Source organism: Sparus aurata, chromosome 2, assembly GCF_900880675.1.
Source record: "Sparus aurata chromosome 2, fSpaAur1.1, whole genome shotgun sequence".
Classification (NCBI taxonomy): Eukaryota; Metazoa; Chordata; class Actinopteri; order Spariformes; family Sparidae; genus Sparus; species Sparus aurata.
The window spans coordinates 77,501-100,133 of NC_044188.1; the positions used below are offsets into that span (position 1 = coordinate 77,501).

At 43.9% G+C, this 22,633-nt stretch overlaps 2 protein-coding genes across 2 annotated transcripts in view; one reads left to right on the plus strand and one right to left on the minus strand.

Moving 5' to 3' along the window:
• arrb1 (arrestin, beta 1) overlaps nucleotides 1-19,796 on the plus strand; it is a 23,638-nt gene extending 3,842 nt beyond the window's left edge. Inside the window, exons 2-16 of the mRNA XM_030399383.1 lie at nucleotides 3,256-3,286; nucleotides 3,724-3,784; nucleotides 3,969-4,013; nucleotides 4,793-4,989; nucleotides 7,100-7,159; nucleotides 7,271-7,338; nucleotides 7,428-7,563; nucleotides 8,040-8,124; nucleotides 11,976-12,048; nucleotides 12,716-12,853; nucleotides 14,074-14,157; nucleotides 14,504-14,527; nucleotides 14,694-14,764; nucleotides 16,130-16,178; nucleotides 17,760-19,796. Coding sequence (XP_030255243.1) covers nucleotides 3,256-3,286; nucleotides 3,724-3,784; nucleotides 3,969-4,013; nucleotides 4,793-4,989; nucleotides 7,100-7,159; nucleotides 7,271-7,338; nucleotides 7,428-7,563; nucleotides 8,040-8,124; nucleotides 11,976-12,048; nucleotides 12,716-12,853; nucleotides 14,074-14,157; nucleotides 14,504-14,527; nucleotides 14,694-14,764; nucleotides 16,130-16,178; nucleotides 17,760-17,871 — 1,234 coding nt within the window. The 3' untranslated portion in view covers nucleotides 17,872-19,796. The remainder of the gene's footprint in view (nucleotides 1-3,255; nucleotides 3,287-3,723; nucleotides 3,785-3,968; nucleotides 4,014-4,792; nucleotides 4,990-7,099; nucleotides 7,160-7,270; nucleotides 7,339-7,427; nucleotides 7,564-8,039; nucleotides 8,125-11,975; nucleotides 12,049-12,715; nucleotides 12,854-14,073; nucleotides 14,158-14,503; nucleotides 14,528-14,693; nucleotides 14,765-16,129; nucleotides 16,179-17,759) is intronic.
• On the minus strand, nucleotides 19,728-22,219 carry or55e1 (odorant receptor, family 55, subfamily E, member 1). The gene is made up of 2 exons (XM_030399398.1): nucleotides 22,176-22,219; nucleotides 19,728-21,884 (listed from the first exon to the last, which is right to left on the minus strand). Exon 2 carries the CDS (start codon nucleotides 21,868-21,870, stop codon nucleotides 20,860-20,862), a length of 1,011 nt encoding a protein of 336 aa, XP_030255258.1. The 5' UTR covers nucleotides 21,871-21,884; nucleotides 22,176-22,219; the 3' UTR covers nucleotides 19,728-20,859.
• Between the last annotated feature and the right edge of the window lie 414 nt (nucleotides 22,220-22,633).

Sequence of the window (22,633 nt, forward strand, 5' to 3'; positions counted from 1 at the left end):
GACACTCCCACAGCATGTAAAGACACTAACATACTCTGTAAGGACACTCCCACAGCATGTAAAGACACTCCCACAGCATGTTAAGACACTAACATACTCTGTAAGGACACTCCCACAGCATGTAAAGACACTAACATACTCTGTAAGGACACTCCAACACCATGCAAGGACACTCCCACAGCATGTTAAGACACTAACATACTCTGTAAGGACACTCCCACAGCATGCAAGGACACTCCCACAGCATGTTAAGACACTACATACTCTGTAAGGACACTCCCACAGCATGCAAGGACACTCCCACAGCATGTAAAGACACTAACATACTCTGTAAGGACACTCCAACACCATGCAAGGACACTCCCACAGCATGTTAAGACACTAACATACTCTGTAAGGACACTCCCACAGCATGCAAGGACACTCCCACAGCATGTACAGACACTAACATACTCTGTAAGGACACTCCCACAGCATGTACAGACACTAACATACTCTGTAAGGACACTCCCACAGCATGTAAAGACACTAATATATTCTGTAAGGACACTCCCACAGCATGTTAAGACACTAACATACTCTGTAAGGACACTCCCACAGCATGCAAGGACACTCCCACAGCATGTAAAGACACTAATATATTCTGTAAGGACACTCCCACAGCATGTAAGGACATTCCCACAGCATGTAAGGACACTCCCACATTTGACTACGATACCGCACTGAGAGTTCAGATAAACCTCCACTGTCTGGAAACATGACAGGTTTGTAGAAGCAAGAAACTAACGGAGTAACTTGAGTAAGTGGGACCATGGAGGGGCTGCAGAACCTCCTAAAACCAGAAGGTCCAAATAATGCAGAATGAGTCAGAGACAGAGTTTATAAAGTTTCTCCAACTCAACAACTCACTAAACTGACACATTTGTTAAAGGAGTCTGGTGCTGCTTCCTCTCTGGCTGTTGTTGACTGACGGCTGCTGCGACCTGAAACATCAATCAATCAATCAATCAACTTTATTTATAAAGCACTTTTCATACATGAGTATGTAGCACAAAGTGCTTTACACAGGAAACATAAAACAATAATAAAGAAAGCCCCTCCCTCCAACCCTCCGTACTATATACATCCACACATACGTACACACACATACACACACACACACACACACACACTCTCCTACTACAGGAAATAACATGATGGTTGGTCTCAGTTTGCCGTCTGCTGTCGAGCAAAACGCTCTCAAATGATTGTTGGTTACAGGTATGTACATGCTGTCCTGAACATTCAAGTTAATACAAAACACATGAATGATTTAGATTTAGACTGACCCCTCAGCACACCCCCACCGAGAACGACTTCCTGCGTCCCCGGGTGGGACTCGGCCAACAAGTATAGTCCAACGCCCCGGATGATTCCTATGGGCTGAACCTTACTGCAGCATGTTGCTGCCACAGGACGAGTTCCTCGTTAGAACAAGATGAAGGAACACTGTGCTGTATAATTCAGTCTGTCTGAGTAACAAGTTTATCTTATAATGGCAGGAAACGCCTATGTCTGAAAACTCTGAGCTGCTCTCTCTGCGGTGCTAGCATTAGCATTAGCATTAGCAGTCTGCGTTCATGTGGAGGGAAGAAGCTGATGATTGTTCTTCAGTTAACATTTAGAAGAAAAAGTTTGAGCGTGACGTTAACTCTCACCGACGCGTCGTTTTCTGCTGTGGTTCAGTTCGAGCTGTTGAAAAGTTTGTTAGAGAAGATTTGAAGATTTGAAGATTTTGATTATTGAAGCAGCTGAAATGTTTGAGACACACATTCTACAGGAGCCGTGTGTGTTTGTGTTGTGTTGAAACATGAAATGACAGAATGTGTCTCATGATCTATGTGTGACTCACTGAGCGCCACACATCCTGCTGATGAATCTTTAATCGTGTTTACACTTTATCTTCTGATGAATCTAAAGTGCTCGTACGGTGAAGACAGGGCGTCGCTCTGCGTCTGCACAACAATCAGCTCATTAATTCATTATTTCTGACAGTTCTGATGGTTCCGGTGTTTCTGGTGGTTCTGCTGAATGACTCTGTTTTCACAGGACTGCAGCGTGAACCTTTATCAGTCTGCAGTGTTGAAAAGTGACTTTTATATTCATTAACATCCTTTTATTTTGTTTAACCATAATGACAGAATATATAAATATGAGGTCATCATTTAAGATTATTCTGCTTTCAATGCTACAATTCAATTTTAAAGACAATAATAATTTCAAACGACTGGAACAGGATGAAACTCATCACCAGCCTCAGTACTCAAAACAAAACAGTTCTTCTTTCTAAAACATTCATTTGACTTTGTTTGAATGTCTTTAAATGTTCACTCATTTACTGATTTAATCTGAATAAATTTATTAAACGTGAGGAAACAATAAAAACGTCCTTCTCAGCTCCTCAGAGTCATAACGAGTCTTTAACTGACTGAACTGGTTCTGGACTGTGGCGGGCTCACACAGTCCAGCTGATGTGTGATGTGAGGTCACAGAGCTGCTTCGTGTTCGCTCTAATTGCACTAATTGCAGAGATGATGTCCAGCAGGTAATCGTCTGCTCAACGAGCTCCCAGGAGCCCCGGCGGTTTCCGGTAAAACAGCGTCCTGATGCTGCTGATTGATGAAGATCCATTCAGGAGGAAGCTGAAAGCTAATGGAGCTGCAGCAGCTAATTTATGACAACATTAACACAGAGAGGAGGAGGAGGAGGAGGAGGAGGAGGAGGAGGAGGAAGGTTCAGTCAGACAGCAGCAGAGACAGGAAGCTGCGGAGGAGGAGGAGGTGATGAGGATGATGGTGGTGATGAAGATTGATTTTAAAGGTGTTTTATTTGTGACCACAGCTATAAAAAACACTCAACAGTCAAACTCGAGTTAAAGTATCTCATATTAAATGTAGTTAAACATCAAAGTCTCAGTGAAGTAAGTGATCCATATATCACATGTTTATAAACTGAGTCAGCTGATCATCACATCATCTAAAAATGTAATCTGTAAAGTAACTACTTACTACAGTTATCAGATATATGCAGTGGAAGTATAAATAAATGTCGACGTGTGAGCCGCTGCGTTCACCTCAAACACCTCCCGGCCAATCAGAAATGATCTGGACGCACAATATTATTATTATATCAAGAATAAAAATAACCACAAAATAAAACACGACATAATAACGAAGAAGATGCGACTCACCGTCTGTTCTCTCCGTCTGTTTGCAGAGTGTTTAAGAAGGCCAGTCCCAACGGAAAGGTGAGTCCTCGTCTTGCTCTGCGCTGCACCTGAAGCACTGATCTCCTGTCAGTGAAGGTTAAGACACTCAGAACTGTTTGTGAACAACCGGACTGAAAACCTGGAGACAGAACCTGAACATCCACAATGTGACCTCATGACAGACGACTGAGCACCACACGCAGAACAAACACACTTTGTGTTTCCACATCAATGTTTGAGTCCAGGTGTGAAAATGAGAGAAAGCTAATTTCAGTGTGGAAATTCTGATGTTCTGATGCTGACGTGTCTCGTTAATGTTTTAGTTCACAAGTGAAATTTGGATTTTCAGACGTGAAAAAGGAAAATTTGAAATTTAGCATCACATTTTGTAAGAAACAACACATGGTTACAAAGACAAAAGTCTTTCAAATCTGATTCTGACAGCTGACTCTGATTGGCTGCTGTTCCTCCCTCAGCTCACTGTCTATCTGGGGAAGAGAGACTTTGTGGACCATGTGGACCTGGTGGAGCCCGTCGGTGAGATCAGTCTTTACTGTTGTTGATCGTTAACGTGAATTATTAGTTATTAAATATAATCCTCCTCACTGATTCTTTCTCTCTTTGATTTGGGTGAAACCTGACATACAAAGCTAATGAAAACCAGAAGAAGCTTCAGATCTCTTCTGGATCTTTATGGACTTTTTGTCTTTTCCTCCTGCAGACGGCGTCGTCCTGATCGACCCGGAGTACCTGAAGGAGCGGAAAGGTGAGAAATCTGCAGCTTTAACATTTCCAATATAACTGAATTTTAAAGAAACAGTCAGGTATTATCCTGCTTTCTTATTTTTGAACACAGCAGACTTCAAATCATCAACTGACAAATATAATTAAACTTTTGTTTGCATATAAACATCCAGATTTAAGTATAAAAAGCATGAAAACGCTGGAATCAGCCTTTAAAATAGCCACCGCGCTGACGACGGATCTGCAGCAGAGCAGTTACAACAAACGTGGATCAGAACAGGCTTCTGTTGTCTGATCCAGACGAGGCAACAGAACAGCAGAACTGGAAAATAAAAACTTTTATTTCTTGACCTCAGATTGTTTTATTCGTCCAGTTATTCACAAGCGAGTCAGGAACAGAACAGAACCACTGATCCTGACTGTTCATCACATCCTGATGAACATTTCTGGACGTCCAGGTTTGTCTTGTGAAAGCTTTGTGGATCCCGACCGTCTCTGATCAGCGCTGAGGGGTTAAAGGAGCAGTCCAACATTTCTCCACCTTCCTCAGGGAGGCGTCCTGGAGCCACTGAGCTTTCTATTCAACATGCTGTAGATCTAAAGGAGCATTTCAACGATAAGTCAGCCGCCGTTCTCTGTCTGCACTGATCAGTTAAACTTCTGTGTGTTCAGTGCAGAGAAAGGATGTGTTTAGCTTAGCTTAGCACAAAGACTGGAAGCGAGTGACAGTGTTAGCCTCCATTCAACCATTCAAATATTTCCTGAAGGTGTTTCCTCAGGATGTGTGTTCTGTCCCCTCAGTGTTCGTGACTCTGACCTGTGCGTTCCGATATGGTCGAGAGGATCTGGACGTCCTCGGGTTGACGTTTCGTAAAGACTTGTTCGTGGCGAACATCCAGGCGTTTCCTCCGCTGCCCGAGGAGAAGAAGAGCCTGACCCGTCTCCAGGAGCGGCTGATTAAGAAACTGGGAGAACACGCCCACCCGTTCACCTTCGAGGTACTGAGCCTGACACACCTGATCAGAGAGCAGGGTGTGTCTCATCAATCATTCATTGATTAATCATCGTTTATCAGCTGGATGAAGAGGCAGTCGTTGCCCTGAACACGTCCTGTCAGGCACGATCTCCTGCTGCTTGGTTTCAGATTTACGTTTGAAGGTTAGAGATGAGTTGACAGATTCTGATTGGTGGAGCTCGTTGGGATCAGACAAATGATTCTATTGATTTTATTGATTGTATCTGAACTTTAATGTTTCATGAAGAAACTTCATATGTGATGTTCTTTTATTTCAATTCATTTTATTTTAAATCACAAATGAATTGAATAATCACAGTTGGATGTCGGGCTGCATCTTACAGTTATTGATTATCTTCTGGATTCAATGATCAGTTGTCTGTAAAGTGTCGATCTGTGTTTGGTTTGCTGTCACAGAGGAAAGAAACCAGAAAACATTCATATTTAAGGAGCTGACAGCAGAGTGAAGACTGTTCCTCTCTTAAAATGACAAAAACTGATTAAAAGTTGAATCACTGTTTGTCTGCAGACAGAAAACATGTGGCTTTGTTCAGAGTTGGTGCAGCGAGCTGTGACTGATGAAGTTATTATCTTCATATTTGGAGATAACAGTGATTCTTACAGTTGTTGACTCTCTCAGTTACCCAGAGATCAGTGCTTCAGTGCTTTTAATCTGAAAGGTTTGTTGTAAGTACGTCGACACATCCTCCCTTAGAACAGGCAGCATCACATGTCACTACCTGTTCTGAACCTTTTCTCTCATCTGGGTTAAACAGATGAGCTACAATTCTAAAACAGCTGATAACGACTTAAGTTTGTCACGATGAGGCTTCTGTACTTCCTGTTTTTCCTCTGAGGTATCTGGAGGGCAACACATTCTGACCTACTTAGGTTAGATTCAATCATGACTGATCTACTTAGTTTGGATTCAATCATGACTAACTGATTTTCATTATGTGAGTGAAGGTCCAGGAGTTGGCTTCCAACTGTGAGGGGCCAAAGGTAACAGACGATAAAGTGCTTAGCTAAGTTTGACCTGCACACCAAATAGTGAGAGATGCTTAACACAGGTCAAACTCCTCTTTTAGTCTATTGGATAATTTGGCAAGAGGACCAATCAGAAGAAGTGGGTGTACTTGAGAAGGGACTCTAAAAAGGCTCTCACAGGAAGAACGAGAGGGTGGCACTTGGTAAATCTCCTAAGATCAAAGGCTGATAGGAGTTCTGATCGGGCAGAGGGCAAAGCGTTTTGGCATTGCTTTGTCCACAGATTTGATAATATCAGAAAGCGGCCGCTTCTGATCCGGACGCAGGGCTCAAGATTCTGTTTCAATAAAGATTGCTCTATCATTCCATCCAACCTTGCCTCCGCAGAATTCTTTTATCATCAAACTACACGCCGACACCTTTGAGGAGGAAAGCCCAGAAACTACATCTCTCAGCCTGAAGAAAACAAACAGGATCAGCCGTTAATTAAATGCTTCTGTTTCTCTTTAACGAATAATTCAATTAGCACAAACTTTGAGTGCTATCATCAGGCGTCAATCGCCAGCATGGTCTGTTCTACCTCCAGGGGGCGCAACAGCTATAACAAGACTTCTGTTGCATCACGAAGAAGAAACTTGGTGCACAACAACGTAACGTGTGGTAATGAAGCCGCCATCTCGTGGCTATAAAAAGTGCCACCGTAACTCTTTAACGCATAAATCAATCTGACATCCGTCGCCAACGCTGCTGTGGAGGGTGATGTCATTCAGCTCCAGGTGGATTGATTAAGCTAAATTTATCAAGTAGCTGAAGCCTATGATACTTGCAGTGGAGTAAAAACAATATTTCACAAGTAGCAGAAAGTGAAAAGAAGTTAAATGTACTCAGTCACTTTGTTCCACGAGTGATTTAATGTTGGCAACTTTATGAATCAACATGATAAATAAATGTGTTTAGTTCCTGATGCTCTTGAGCAGGTGGAGTGGAGATGAGTGGAAAAAGTGAGATGAAGACGATACGTTGTGATGATGAAACGTGTCTAAATGAATATCGCAGCTGTTGTTTGGTATCTTTTTGAGATATTTTATATCTGGCTGTGTTCTCAGATTCCTCTGAACCTGCCGTGCTCCGTCACCCTGCAGCCGGGCCCCGAGGACACCGGGAAGGTAAAGACCTCAGGTTTTACCTTTCTCAGTCTCCTGTGCACCACGTGTCTCCGTCTCAGCTGACAAAGGAATAAATAAAGACATGATTTTCCTGCTGTTGTGCGTCTGCAGGCCTGCGGAGTCGATTTCGAGGTGAAAGCATTCTGTGCAGAAAATGTTGAAGAGAAGATCCACAAAAGGTAAAAGTGAGTCGGGACAGAATGAGGACAGGACCTGTGAGTGAAACCACTTGTTCGTTAGCAGAGACGGAGTTGTGTTGTTGTTGCAGGAACTCAGTGCGTCTGGTGATCAGGAAGGTCCAGTATGCTCCGGAGAAGCCGGGTCCTCAGCCCACGGCAGAGACCACCAGACAGTTCCTGATGTCGGACAAACCTCTGCACCTGGAGGCCTCGCTGGACAAAGAGGTGACCAACCAGCTCACACCTGAACCTTTCACACACTCGTCAACAAAAAGATACAAGACTTTATTCTGTTGCACAAACAGAAGGTACGAAGTTCTGTAAGGGAAGCAGGACCAGGCTGCGAGAAAACAAGGTTTTATATCACTTTTCCAACATTAATGAGGATCATTGCAGCAGCTTGGTGTTTAAATCAGCAGCAGAGTGACGATCCTGTCGTCAGTAATCTCTTGGATCAGGATGTGTGGACAGACAGCAGCAGCTCTTCTGTCAGTCTGTGACCTCACTTATCTGACAGCTTCAACTTCAAACGACTAATTCAGCAAAAAATGGAAATTCAGTCAATATGTTCTCACCCAAAGCCTTAAAACACAACTGAAAATCTACAGTTCAGCAAAATCTGAGTCTCCAAACGCCTCGAACAGTCGACATCATGACTGAACTGAGCTGAAGGTAACGACTGTCTGACCTGTGTGCTGCAGATCTATTACCACGGGGAGCCAATCAGCGTCAACGTCCACGTCACCAACAACACCAACAAGACGGTGAAGAAGATGAAGATCTCAGGTGAGTCCACACCTGTGTGTGTTCCTCACGATGTGTGTGTGTTCCTCACGATGTGTGTGTTCCTCACGATGTGTGTGTGTTCCTCACGATGTGTGTGTTCCTCACGATGTGTGTGTGTTCCTCACGATGTGTGTGTTCCTCACGATGTGTGTGTTCCTCATGATGTGTGTGTGTTCCTCACGATGTGTGTGTTCCTCATGATGTGTGTGTGTTCCTCATGATGTGTGTGTTCCTCATGATGTGTGTGTGTTCCTCATGATGTGTGTGTTCCTCATGATGTGTGTGTTCCTCACGATGTGTGTGTTCCTCATGATGTGTGTGTTCCTCACAATGTGTGTGTTCCTCACGATGTGTGTGTTCCTCACAATGTGTGTGTTCCTCATGATGTGTGTGTGTTCCTCATGATGTGTGTGTTCCTCATGATGTGTGTGTTCCTCACGATGTGTGTGTTCCTCACGATGTGTGTGTTCCTCACAATGTGTGTGTTCCTCATGATGTGTGTGTGTTCCTCATGATGTGTGTGTTCCTCATGATGTGTGTGTGTTCCTCATGATGTGTGTGTTCCTCATGATGTGTGTGTGTTCCTCATGATGTGTGTGTTCCTCATGACGTGTGTGTGTTCCTCATGATGTGTGTGTGTTCCTCACGATGTGTGTGTGTTCCTCACGATGTGTGTGTTCCTCACAATGTGTGTGTTCCTCATGATGTGTGTGTTCCTCATGATGTGTGTGTTCCTCACAATGTGTGTGTTCCTCATGATGTGTGTGTTCCTCATGATGTGTGTGTGTTCCTCACAATGTGTGTGTGTTCCTCACGATGTGTGTGTGTTCCTCACGATGTGTGTGTTCCTCACAATGTGTGTGTTCCTCATGATGTGTGTGTTCCTCATGATGTGTGTGTTCCTCACAATGTGTGTGTTCCTCATGATGTGTGTGTGTTCCTCATGATGTGTGTGTTCCTCACAATGTGTGTGTTCCTCACGATGTGTGTGTGTTCCTCACAATGTGTGTGTTCCTCATGATGTGTGTGTGTTCCTCACGATGTGTGTGTTCCTCATGATGTGTGTGTGTTCCTCACGATGTGTGTGTGTTCCTCACGATGTGTGTGTGTGTTCCTCACGATGTGTGTGTTCCTCATGATGTGTGTGTTCCTCACAATGTGTGTGTTCCTCACGATGTGTGTGTGTTCCTCACAATGTGTGTGTTCCTCACGATGTGTGTGTTCCTCACAATGTGTGTGTTCCTCACGATGTGTGTGTGTTCCTCACAATGTGTGTGTGTTCCTCACGATGTGTGTGTGTTCCTCACGATGTGTGTGTGTGTTCCTCACGATGTGTGTGTTCCTCATGATGTGTGTGTTCCTCACGATGTGTGTGTTCCTCACGATGTGTGTGTGTGTTCCTCACGATGTGTGTGTTCCTCATGATGTGTGTGTTCCTCACGATGTGTGTGTGTGTTCCTCACGATGTGTGTGTTCCTCATGATGTGTGTGTGTTCCTCTGCAGCTCCTGTGTGTTCCTCATGATGTGTGTGTGTTCCTCATGATGTGTGTGTTCCTCACGATGTGTGTGTTCCTCATGATGTGTGTGTTCCTCATGATGTGTGTGTTCCTCACAATGTGTGTGTTCCTCACGATGTGTGTGTTCCTCACGATGTGTGTGTTCCTCATGATGTGTGTGTGTTCCTCACGATGTGTGTGTGTTCCTCACGATGTGTGTGTGTGTTCCTCACGATGTGTGTGTTCCTCATGATGTGTGTGTTCCTCACAATGTGTGTGTTCCTCATGATGTGTGTGTGTTCCTCATGATGTGTGTGTTCCTCATGATGTGTGTGTGTTCCTCATGATGTGTGTGTGTTCCTCACGATGTGTGTGTGTTCCTCACGATGTGTGTGTTCCTCACAATGTGTGTGTTCCTCATGATGTGTGTGTTCCTCATGATGTGTGTGTTCCTCACAATGTGTGTGTTCCTCATGATGTGTGTGTTCCTCATGATGTGTGTGTGTTCCTCACAATGTGTGTGTGTTCCTCACGATGTGTGTGTGTTCCTCACGATGTGTGTGTTCCTCACAATGTGTGTGTTCCTCATGATGTGTGTGTTCCTCATGATGTGTGTGTTCCTCACAATGTGTGTGTTCCTCATGATGTGTGTGTGTTCCTCATGATGTGTGTGTTCCTCACAATGTGTGTGTTCCTCACGATGTGTGTGTGTTCCTCACGATGTGTGTGTTCCTCATGATGTGTGTGTGTTCCTCACGATGTGTGTGTGTTCCTCACGATGTGTGTGTGTGTTCCTCACGATGTGTGTGTTCCTCATGATGTGTGTGTTCCTCACAATGTGTGTGTTCCTCACGATGTGTGTGTGTTCCTCACAATGTGTGTGTTCCTCACGATGTGTGTGTTCCTCACAATGTGTGTGTTCCTCACGATGTGTGTGTGTTCCTCACAATGTGTGTGTGTTCCTCACGATGTGTGTGTGTTCCTCACGATGTGTGTGTTCCTCATGATGTGTGTGTGTTCCTCACGATGTGTGTGTGTTCCTCACGATGTGTGTGTTCCTCATGATGTGTGTGTTCCTCACGATGTGTGTGTTCCTCACAATGTGTGTGTGTTCCTCACGATGTGTGTGTGTTCCTCACGATGTGTGTGTGTGTTCCTCACGATGTGTGTGTGTTCCTCATGATGTGTGTGTGTTCCTCATGATGTGTGTGTTCCTCATGATGTGTGTGTGTTCCTCATGATGTGTGTGTGTTCCTCACGATGTGTGTGTGTTCCTCACGATGTGTGTGTTCCTCATGATGTGTGTGTTCCTCATGATGTGTGTGTTCCTCATGATGTGTGTGTTCCTCACAATGTGTGTGTTCCTCATGATGTGTGTGTTCCTCACAATGTGTGTGTTCCTCACGATGTGTGTGTTCCTCACGATGTGTGTGTGTTCCTCACGAAGTGTGTGTGTTCCTCACAATGTGTGTGTTCCTCACGATGTGTGTGTGTTCCTCACGATGTGTGTGTTCCTCACGATGTGTGTGTGTTCCTCACGATGTGTGTGTGTTCCTCACGATGTGTGTGTTCCTCACGATGTGTGTATTCCTCACGATGTGTGTGTTCCTCACGATGTGTGTGTGTTCCTCACGATGTGTGTGTGTTCCTCACGATGTGTGTGTTCCTCACGATGTGTGTGTGTTCCTCATGATGTGTGTGTTCCTCACGATGTGTGTGTGTTCCTCACGATGTGTGTGTGTTCCTCACAATGTGTGTGTGTTCCTCACGATGTGTGTGTGTTCCTCACGATGTGTGTGTTCCTCACAATGTGTGTGTTCCTCATGATGTGTGTGTTCCTCATGATGTGTGTGTTCCTCACAATGTGTGTGTTCCTCATGATGTGTGTGTGTTCCTCATGATGTGTGTGTTCCTCACAATGTGTGTGTTCCTCACGATGTGTGTGTGTTCCTCACAATGTGTGTGTTCCTCATGATGTGTGTGTGTTCCTCACGATGTGTGTGTTCCTCATGATGTGTGTGTGTTCCTCACGATGTGTGTGTGTTCCTCACGATGTGTGTGTGTGTTCCTCACGATGTGTGTGTTCCTCATGATGTGTGTGTTCCTCACGATGTGTGTGTGTTCCTCATGATGTGTGTGTGTTCCTCATGATGTGTGTGTGTTCCTCATGATGTGTGTGTTCCTCACGATGTGTGTGTTCCTCACGATGTGTGTGTGTTCCTCACAATGTGTGTGTTCCTCACGATGTGTGTGTTCCTCACGATGTGTGTGTTCCTCACGATGTGTGTGTGTTCCTCACAATGTGTGTGTTCCTCACGATGTGTGTGTTCCTCACGATGTGTGTGTTCCTGCAGTGCGACAGTACGCAGACATCTGCCTGTTCAACACGGCTCAGTACAAATGTCCCGTCGCCACCGAGGAGTCAGAGTGAGTTCACTTCTCACCACACTGAGCACTTTAAAGACTTCAGGCAGTAAAATAACATTTCATTTGTACTGTACCAACGATCATATAGTGGTTTTCTTTCATCTAAAGAGTTTTATTGATGTTGACACAAATGAGCTGAAAGAACCAAACCTGAGCCCCACTCACTACAGAGCAGGATGTTATGAAGACAGTTTCTGACAGTTAAAGAAGAAAAGTTGATGTTGTGCTACTGGACCTGTTTCAGTTTGTTGAAGATCTTTCACGTCCCGTCCAAGAGATCTAACTAACTGGAGGGAAGTAGCAGGCTTTTAAACAGTGTGTGGTGAGTGTCCTGACAGAGTGTGGGAATGTCCTGACAGTGTGTGGGAGTGTACTGAGTTCTCTCCCAGACAGTTTAACAACCATTCACACCTGGACTCACCAATGTGTTAGGACACTCCCACACAGAGGTTAAAACCCTGCAGCTCCTCCAGTTAGTTAGAAGTGAAGAAGCCTCTTGGATGAGAGGTGAAACATGTCCAGTTGACTTTGATACAACACTGAGATAAAGAGTCATAATTATTAGAAACATTTGACTTTTTATTTCTCTTCATTATTTACTCACATGACTTAGAAGATCATCAATCAAACTGGTTTGCTTGCTTCAGTTTATGTTCTCTGTCCTCAGTGACGTCGTTGCTCCCAGTTCGACTTTCTGTAAAGTTTTCACTCTCACTCCGTTTCTGGCAAACAACCGAGAGAAACGAGGCCTCGCTCTGGACGGAAAGCTGAAGCACGAGGACACGAACCTGGCCTCCAGCACACTGTGAGTCCAACACACAGCACCATGTAGGACATGTTTAGGGACATTAATAATGTAATATACATAATATAATCAGCTCATGAAACATGTAAGACGAAGAATGTTGAACTCACTAAACAGTAGAACACTTTCAATTTTGCTCTTTTAGGTGCAAATAAAGACAAAAAGCACCAAAAGCTTCAGTTTAATTATTCACAACTCAAAAAAAAAAAAAACAGTCTAATTCTGTAACTCTTTATATTAGATAAGTTACAATTAACATTAATGAGACTATGAAACATTAATTAATAAACACATGTATTGTTGGATTTTAAGCACTTTCACAGATTATAGATGCTATATTATTGTTTATAACATTAAAGACACAATGACTGAGTTATTATGTTGTCACTTCTAAGATGCTTATTTTATAAATGACTATGATCAGATTAATGAAGTCACTTAATTTTGTTCTTGACTTGTTTTTGAAAAGCTTATTCAATGGAACAATCAGTCGATCACTAACGAGGCATTGATCTGCTTTAGATCTGCTAATACAACAAACATAATGAACTGTGTATGAGTTATAATAATAATAATAATAATAATGATGCATTTTATTTAAAGGCGCCTTTCAAAGCACTCAAGGACAGTACAACAAAACAGGAGAAAATTTAGTGCAAATGAGGATAAATAAATAAATAAATAAACAGGAGAGAGATGCAGTAATGTGGTGCCGGCACAGAACTCCGACTCCGCAGTCCTCACCAAACAGGAAGTCAACCGGGCCGGGTCAGGCAGGGTCGAGCTTCCAGGGTGAGAATAGAGCGATATAGGCAGGAGTGTGATTATATGATTAGTCTGATACAGAGGAAGCCACTCAGAAGTGCACGATATCTGTCTGATGAAGGTGTTGATCTTAACGAGTCAGCTGAGTGAAGGTCGCACAGTGACATCATCAACTCAGTAACAAGACACTCGTCAATAAAATGTTTTTTATGAATCTGATGATCTAACAATAAACATTTTATTATGTTTGTTAAGTCATGTTAATAAGCAAGATTTTAATGACTTGACCTGCACAAAGAAAAATGACTCGGGTCACTGACTCGGACCGAACGAGTTCGATTAGATTTAAACTTAATTGTTATTAAAGTTACTGAGACAAAGAAACGCAGCTCAGCTTCAGACTGAAGGTTCAGACGTTAGAGAAGGTCTCTGCTGATTGGTCTGGTTGTTTTCAGGCTAAGAGAAGGAGCCAATAAGGAGATCCTCGGCATCATCGTGTCCTACAAAGTCAAAGTGAAGCTGGTGGTGTCCCGCGGCGGGTCAGTATCAGAGATCAGCTGAGCGGAGCGTTAAAGGCCGACTGAAACGTGGCTGTAACTGTCCGTTCATCACCAGAGAACCTTTCACTCTGATGAAGTCTAATTCATTTTAAGAACCGATGTAACGTTTCTCTCCTCGCTTCCTGTGTAAAGATGATTGACGCGGTGACATTTGGGCGCTCTGAGTATAAATATCCTCCTCAGACGGCGCTGACGGACTGACATCACACAGGAGTCGGCCTTTAACCGCTCTGCTGACTCCGTGACAGTTAATGAGCTCATCAATAGAAACAAGTAGAACTGCTGCTGCCGTGAACTAAAGCTGGTAAATGTTTATTGATTTCAGGCTCCTGGGAGATCTGGCGGCGAGGTAACCTTTCACGTGATGTCACATCAGACACACACATTCAAACACACACTGAGATTTACAAAGGTCACCTGAACGCCTCACTGGGCTAACATTAACACTGATAGATGTCTAAATGAAGCTGCGGTGGATTATTGGTGTTTTTATAACCTGATCATTTGCTTTCCAGCGACGTCTCTGTTGAGCTGCCGTTCACATTAATGCACCCGAAGCCGCTGGAAGAATCCTTCTTCAGAGACGGTGCGTCACGCTTCATCTGGAACCACATGTTCATCTCTCACAGACATAAAAACCAAACCAGAACCAGAACATTCTGCTGAACGACTGAAGTGTCTCCATGCAGCTCGTCTGCTGTGATCACAGTCAGATTCATAAAGTTTGAGGCCTTTAAATCCGACTCCACGACTCTCAACAGGTTCAGGTCAAAGATGTTTGCAGGTTAGTTTGACTCTTCAATGACGAAGGACAACAATCGACCATTATCTTGACCAGTATCTGCAGATCTCGTCGCCCACTTCAGACACTTTCAGCTCACAGTGACGACTTCAGCTTAATGAAGGTGTAAATCTGGTCTGAGATCAGTTAGTGATGTGTTCTCTCCTGCAGACTGAGATCACAGCAGACGAGCTGATGGAGACTTCTGATGTTTCTCTGCTTGTTTCTCTGTTTTAAATCAAAACCTTTATCATAAAGATATAATCAGGAGTCCTCACAGTGTGTCCTCCAGGAGACGTTCAGGTACTCATGTAAAAACAGACTCTGATAGTGGAAGTACTGATTCAGCTTCTATACTCCAGTAAAAGTAATAGAGTACAGTGGTGGGTGATTGCTTCCTGCAGTCACTGGCTTGTCGCCTGGTTCAGTTGATCACCAGCGAGACGAGACAAAGACGTAAAAGCCGTAAGAAGGCGTAAACAGACAGAGAGGGAGACTGGAATGTGGAGAAAAGGCGTGTTAGTGTCTCGTATCTGCAGAGAGTTTCTGATTTTCTCTCTTTGTTGCTGCTCGGGACGCTTTACCAACCCAACATGTGTCTATTTGACGTCCTGGGAATGAGACTCAACAATCAACTGTCTTTGTGGTGCGTTCAGGAACAGCTGGGACAAATCCTACTGATTCTACCTTTAACTTTAATAGTCTTTGAATTCTATTAATATGACGTGAGCTTCAGTTAGCTTTGAGCACAAATGTCCTTCAGAGGGAGACTTTTTACTCTGATACTCTGAGTACATGTCAGAGCCTGTAATCTATTACTTTACTGGAGGAAACAAGCTGAATCAGTACTTCTACTTTTACACATGTACCTGAACGTCTCCTGGAGGACGGACTGTGAGGACTGTGACACGTTTGTCATGTGGAAGGCAGCGTGCGATGACGCCAAATGAAAATAATCCATAATTCACATTTCTGTATCATCACCCAGAGCCGTAACTTACTGCTGGATATGAGTGTTTGAGGAAGTGTTTCATTTCTCATAACATTTTTCAAAATTCATTAAATTCCGTCTCTGTGAACATGCATCATGGTTGATGTGCAGAGAGCTGCAGACTGATGACAGCTAGAATCTGTGGTTTCACTGTCTAACCTCCTCGCTCTGTGCTGCAGCTCCAGATGAAGCTCAGATCGACACAAACCTGATCCAGTTTGACACAAAGTAAGCATCCGTCTCTCCCCGACCGACTGTCTGTCCGTCTGTCCTCCTCTGTGATCTGATTGGCTCTTCTCTGGTTTACGGCCTCGTCAATAACCCTGACAGCAGAGAGGGTTTCCTCTCCGCCTGCTGAAGCATTAGCTGTGATGGACTCGTCTCCGGAGTCTCAGCCTTAATGCGTCTTAATGCTCGCGGCTGTGAGCTGCAGCAGGAAATGGGCCTTAAACTGGAAACTCATCCTGCTGTCAGCGAGACTCAGAGAACGACTCCTGCGAGCCGACGAGAGGCAACGCTGCATTTTACTGCTCGTTAGTTCACACTCGCTCACATAACCACAAAACAACAAATAAGAATTTATTGACCAGCAGCAGAAATTAAATTCTTGTGAGGAGGAACATTCAGTGTTCGATACGAACTGACTGACACGTTAATGTTTCTGCACTTCATCCTTTTCGGACCTTTTCTCTGTGAGGCAGTTTCCTGCTGCCTTCAGGCTTTAAGCTGAGCTGATCTGTGGACAGACATGAACCTGATATCCATCTGTTCATCTGACTCTGGTGGAGGAAATCTAATTTAGGGACTTGATTCCTCTCGTGGCTCAACACATCGGTTTCACTTGTCTTTGTCCTCTTTGTCTCTAAACCTTCGACTGTTTCCTGCCTTCATCGCAAATCTGGACTTTTTTATGTTTCTTTGACCCAGTTCAGACCTGCTGCTAAATCCGTCCTGAGTGACCACTTGGGATGTGATGTCACTTCCTGCTCTGTATGAAACAATCCGTCCGTCTCTGAGACAAACAGACTCCATGTTTCTACTGAAAGACAGAAAGAAGTTCCTGTAGAACATTTGCTGAATGAACAAGAAGGTCCAAATAATGCAGAATGAGTCAGAGACAGAGTTTCACAGAGTTTATAAAGTGTCTCCAACTCAACAACTCACTAAACTGACACATTTGTTAAGGGAGTCTGGGGACTTTCTCCACGGGGACAAAGAAGTAGCCTATATTGTTACTGTTTAGTGTCTTTGTAACATGTGACATGTTTAGATCAATAACATGTTTCTTCTTTCATAAATGGAGTGTAAATGGTGACATCAGTGTAAACAGTGTGTTCAAACAGCTGATCAATGTTGGCAGGTAAGACTTTAGCACTTTAGACACAGAAGCAGACAGGCTGGTACAGACATGCTGCCACAAACTGACACTTTTTACAAGGAGACAAACAACTTCAGCTGAAAGATTTAATGCTGAATTTACAACAAGGACACAATGAGTTACAATCTGTCACAGACACAGTTTCACTACGTTATAAAGTTTGTTTAACTCAACAACTCTTAAAATCACCACATTTGTTAATGGAGTCTGGTGATGCTGTGGTGACTACGTCCATCCTGCCTGTTGTTTTGGCTTCTTCTTCTTCTTCTTGTTCCACAGAAGATGTCAGTTGAGGTCCTTCAAGTGTCTCATTCACACCTGTAATTAGAGCTGTCCAGGTGTGACCTGATCACTCAGGACGGATCTGGACCGGGTCTTTGATAGGTTTGTCATGAATTAACAATCTTAACCCTCTCCTTCCTCTCCCTCAGCGACGATGACATCATCTTCGAGGACTTTGCCCGTCAGAGGCTGATCGGGGCGAAGGACGACAAGGATGAAGACGAGGAGCCGGTGGACTCTCCCAAACTCAACGACAGATAAAGGCGCCGAGCGTCACCGCTGCCGTGCTGCTGTTGTTGTTTCGCTGCTGTTTGTAGTGTGGAGCTAACGGAGGTCACATTTAGGTCAAACCACAGTCTGGACACCCTTTAAACTCTCGGCGGTGCCGTGTTTGTGTTCTCGTTAATGTTCGTCCTCTCTCTGCGTCCTGCCGGGTGTAAAAAGCTAGAATACCGCAGCGTAGACATCAGTTGTGTTTTCAGACGGAGCAGCTCTCCCCTCCTTCGTCGGCCGGCCGGGGACTCGACCCGGCGACCGCGGCACCGTAACGACGGCTGGTAGCATGCCTCTAATGTCACTTTGTTCTATGTGTTTCCACTAGGGACCGAACAGGAGTAACGTTGTGTTGAGATTAGTTTCGATGTGTCGTATCAGAGGGTCTTCATTAACAACAACAACACTGCCAACTTTGGTTGATCTGGAACAGTTCACCAGCTGATGTTAACAGTCAGTGTGTGCAGACGAAGCTGCAGAGCGAAGAAACACCAGAAGAAGAGTCGACCCGCCGAGAGGACCTGAAACTGTCAGAGAGAGCCACCAATCAGCTAAGAGGAACTGGTGGCCTCGTTTGCATGATATACATCAATACTTTATATGATTAATTAATGTCATGAATAATCAACCTCTGACGATGAGGGCCCTAATTTTAAAGGAGCATACAAGTGTTTGTTATTGATCATTTTCTCAATCATCATCAGTATTTACATCGTTTCTCTTCAGTCTATAAGAATCTACAAAAACATGTAAGAGACACAAAATTATGAGACGTTACCAACTAACTGCTAATTAACTGTTACTTAATGAGTAGCTAATGATTAATTATTCAAGAAACAAGTGGGGAAGGACACTTATCAAAAGGTTATTGAAGCCTGGGCCTTATATTTACATGTGTTGGTGTGAAAAGTATTTAATACTTTAGTCGATCCACTGAATGTTTCTGTCTGTGAGGTTTTTATTCTACGAGCCTGACAACATTACAGAACCCGCTCCTACAGCGACACCTTTGTGTTGAATAATAAAATCCCTGAGCAGAAGTCTCGCTCTGAAATATCTCGAGATCACTCTGACGGTCACAGTTGCCCCAAAACATTTCACTGTGGTCGTGTAGCAGCCGCCAGCTGAGGCGACCTGGACTGATCCAAACGTGTTTACACACCAGAACAAGTGAACAGGGTTCAGGAATACCAGGATTCACTTTTAAATAATGGTCAATTAACTAATGGAGCACTAATTAGTAACTACTCAGTACTAAGTGTCACAACTGGGTGTGAACAGAAACAGAAACTAATGTGTAAACTAATAAGTAATAAAAGAGATGGTTCTGGCCCGGTGCAGGTTCTGAGGATCTCCAGTACTTTCTGACAATTTAAAAGTATAGAGCATATTATTATAATGGCTTTAATTATGATTCATATGAAAGTCTAAAAACATCCCAGTTCATCTTTTTAAATAAAAAATTCATCAGTTTCATACAAATTAAATGTAAAAGTGAGAGTTTAAAGGAGCCGGGCTGAACCTTCAGGTTCTGCTGGGTTCATGATGTAGAGACTTGATGCTGACGACAGTTGGAGTCACTCATTAACTGGTTAAGCAGCAGTTTTTTCCTCATTTGTTCCCGAGTTCTGAAAATGTTGTGGTTCTTATTGTAACTTGTCACCAAATCTAAGTCTGGTTACAGAAATCTGGTGTCAGACGGTTTTATAGTTTTAATCAGAGTACTTGTATCTGAGCTGAAACTCAGGTTTCACCACACGAGTATTTAAAACCGGTCTAAAAAGAAAACCAACACCACTGTCAAAAACCTGCAACTGTGAATTTAATGTCCTGTATTTTTCCTCTTTATTACATAAAAAAAACAAGTTATCGTTGAGAATAAAGCTACAGAGGAAGTGAGATGTGTTGGATCAGAACGTTTCCCAGCTGACTCTCATGTGTCTGACTGTCCTTGAATGCACCAATCAAAGGCACTCATGTTGAATCACAACGTGCTGAAAACATCAAACATGAACTGTTTGTCTGCAGGCTGATTATAACGAACAACAGCATCAAAGAAAGAAAGTTAATTAAAAATCAGCAGGATGATTCAGAAAATGATCATCAGGGATGTGAAGCCGACAGGAAGTTAAAGAAAACCTTTAACGAGTTCATTAATCATGTGAAGTATCAGACTGGACAAATTAACACAGTGCGTGATTACTGAACAATTTAATCTGAACTTTGGAAGTAGAACAATGACTGAAACGTCCATGTGAGTCGATGTACAGTGTGTGTGTGTGTGTGTGTGTGTGTGTGTGTGTGTGTGTGTGTGTGTGTGTGTGTGTGTGTGTGTGTGTGTGTGTGAGACAGACTGAATGAAACTTTAACTCGACATTACAGGATAAAGATCAAAAACACCAAAACACGCCTGTAACAATGTTTTAATTGGCTTTTATTTTGACAGGGCCTGGAGGAAACCTGTATGTTCCACTGCATCTTTAATAAAGGGACGTTTGTGGCAACATGTGTGATTTGACAGTTGTGATGTTCTGACATAAAGATTAGAACAAAACTGTGGAAGCGGTCCTGAACTCGCCTGCTGGATCCGGAGACGTGATAACGATGACGCATGTTTTCTGGATGTTCGACTTCCTTCCTTCGGTCTGTGTCTGTAGACACCAATGAAACAGTTTTGGACCCAAAAGAAGAAGAATTAAACGATTCAAATTATATTAAGTAGATGTACGTACGACAGAGAACCGTCGACTTGTGAGCTGAACTAATTATTACAACAAACAGCATCGTGCTGAAACTGTTTCAGTTCACGTTTAAATCTGCACGTATTTCAACGACTGGTGAGTTCTGAGGTGTGACGTATAAAACACACCCATCAAACATGATCGACAGCGTAAAACACTACTTTTGATAAATATCAAAACCCAACATGATGTCATGTCAATATCTGAACTTCACTGGATGTCACAACATGTAACCTCAAGCAGGAAACCTTCGCACTTGCTGTTTGTCAGCAGGAGAAACTTTCACCATCTTTATCGTTTTCCTTCTGCGCTTAAAAATCCTAAAAAAGCCGTTTCGAATTTCTTTGGTCCGAACGCCGTAGATGACGGGGTTGACTGTCGCTGGGAACAGAATGTACATGAGTCCCATGAAGGTGTTGACGTCCGTCGGTAGCGGGATGTTCAGGTTGTGAGAGAGGAATGTGACACTTCCCACCAGGTAGAAACACATCATGACGATCAGGTGAGTGCCGCAGGTGTGAAACGCCTTCCAGCGGTCCTCGTCGGCCACCGCTGCCTTCAGGACGACGCTCAGGATCTTCATGTAGGAGAGGAAGATGAGCGGTATGTCAACGCCCACAAAGCAAACGATCACAGCGAGGCCTGCCGCGTTGCTTTTGTCCGTGCTGTCGCACGCCAGGCTGACCAGAGCCATGTGGTCACAGTAGTAGTGCTGGATCGTGTTGGAGCCACAGAACCGCAGCGAACCTGCCAAACCGACCAGCGTGGCCATGATGGAGCCGCTGCGGACCAGAGTGAAGAGCAGCAGCTTCACGAACATGGAGGGGCCAATGAGTTCCGTGTAGCGCAGCGGCTGACAAATGGCAACGTAACGGTCCAGCGCCATCGCCAACAACAACGTTGACTCCAGTGACGACAGGAAGTGAGTGAAGAACATCTGAGTCAAGCAGCCAGCCAGCGAGATCTCATCCCTGTCGAACAGGAGGCTGAGGAGCATCTTGGGGACGATGGCGGTCACCATGAGAACGTCGACGATGCACAGTGTGCAGATGAGGAGGTACATGGGGCTGTGCAGGCTCTCCACGCTGCGGATCACGTACACCACCAGGGAGTTTCCCAGCAGCACCGACAGGTAGGAGGCGGAGAACGGCAGCGCCAGCAGCCGGCGGTGTTTCTGCAGCTCAGGAAAACCTCTGAACACGAAGGTGCTGTGGGAGAAGTTGTTGCCCAGCGACGCGTCCAACATGGCGCCGGCTTCACCTGAACAGTAACAGTCCAGACAGAAAACTTTCATCTGTGTGTTTAATTAATCAGATTACAGACGACAGCAGGAGTGTGAACGTTCTGCATCTATAACTCAGCCAACACATTCAGAACAACACGTTTCATATGATCATCTCATTTATTCAAGAATCAGCATCAGTGCACGTCTCCAGCAAACACTTTGAAATCAGAAGAATGTGTTTTATTGAGATTATTGTTTTAATTATTAAAGTATGAGTTAATCACTTCTGACATATTAAAGTACAAACACTATATTTCCTCACTCACCTCTGCGAGTGTTTGGCCATGTAGCTGTTAATGTTGCTGCTGTCGTGGTCGTAACTAGTTGCTGAGAAGAACAGTGGAGATTTATTTTATTTACATCACAACTCGTGCAGTGAAGTGTAATAATTATTCCATAAACACCTTTCAGTTGTAAACATATCAAATCAATATTTCAACAGTCAGAGCCGGACTGACGGTAACTAAATGATCTTGTTATCACAGTCGACGGTAGAAATCCAAGATTAGATGGAACAGCATTACAGAATGAAGACTGAGCATAATGAGATGAATTTAGTTTTCATGGAGTTGTTGAGAGTGAAGTGACTCGGCAGTCGAGTCACTTCACTCTCAACAACTCCATGAAAACTGAAATCAGCCTGCGTCCTGATCATGACGCAGTTTCACTGTAACTCCACTTCAATGAATAAACAGTGTTCTCATACCAAACTTCCATTTTACAC

Bases quoted from the DNA above. Each gene is read 5' to 3' on its own strand.
- or55e1 (XM_030399398.1), bottom strand. From the start codon at position 21,870: ATGTTGGACGCGTCGCTGGGCAACAACTTCTCCCACAGCACCTTCGTG.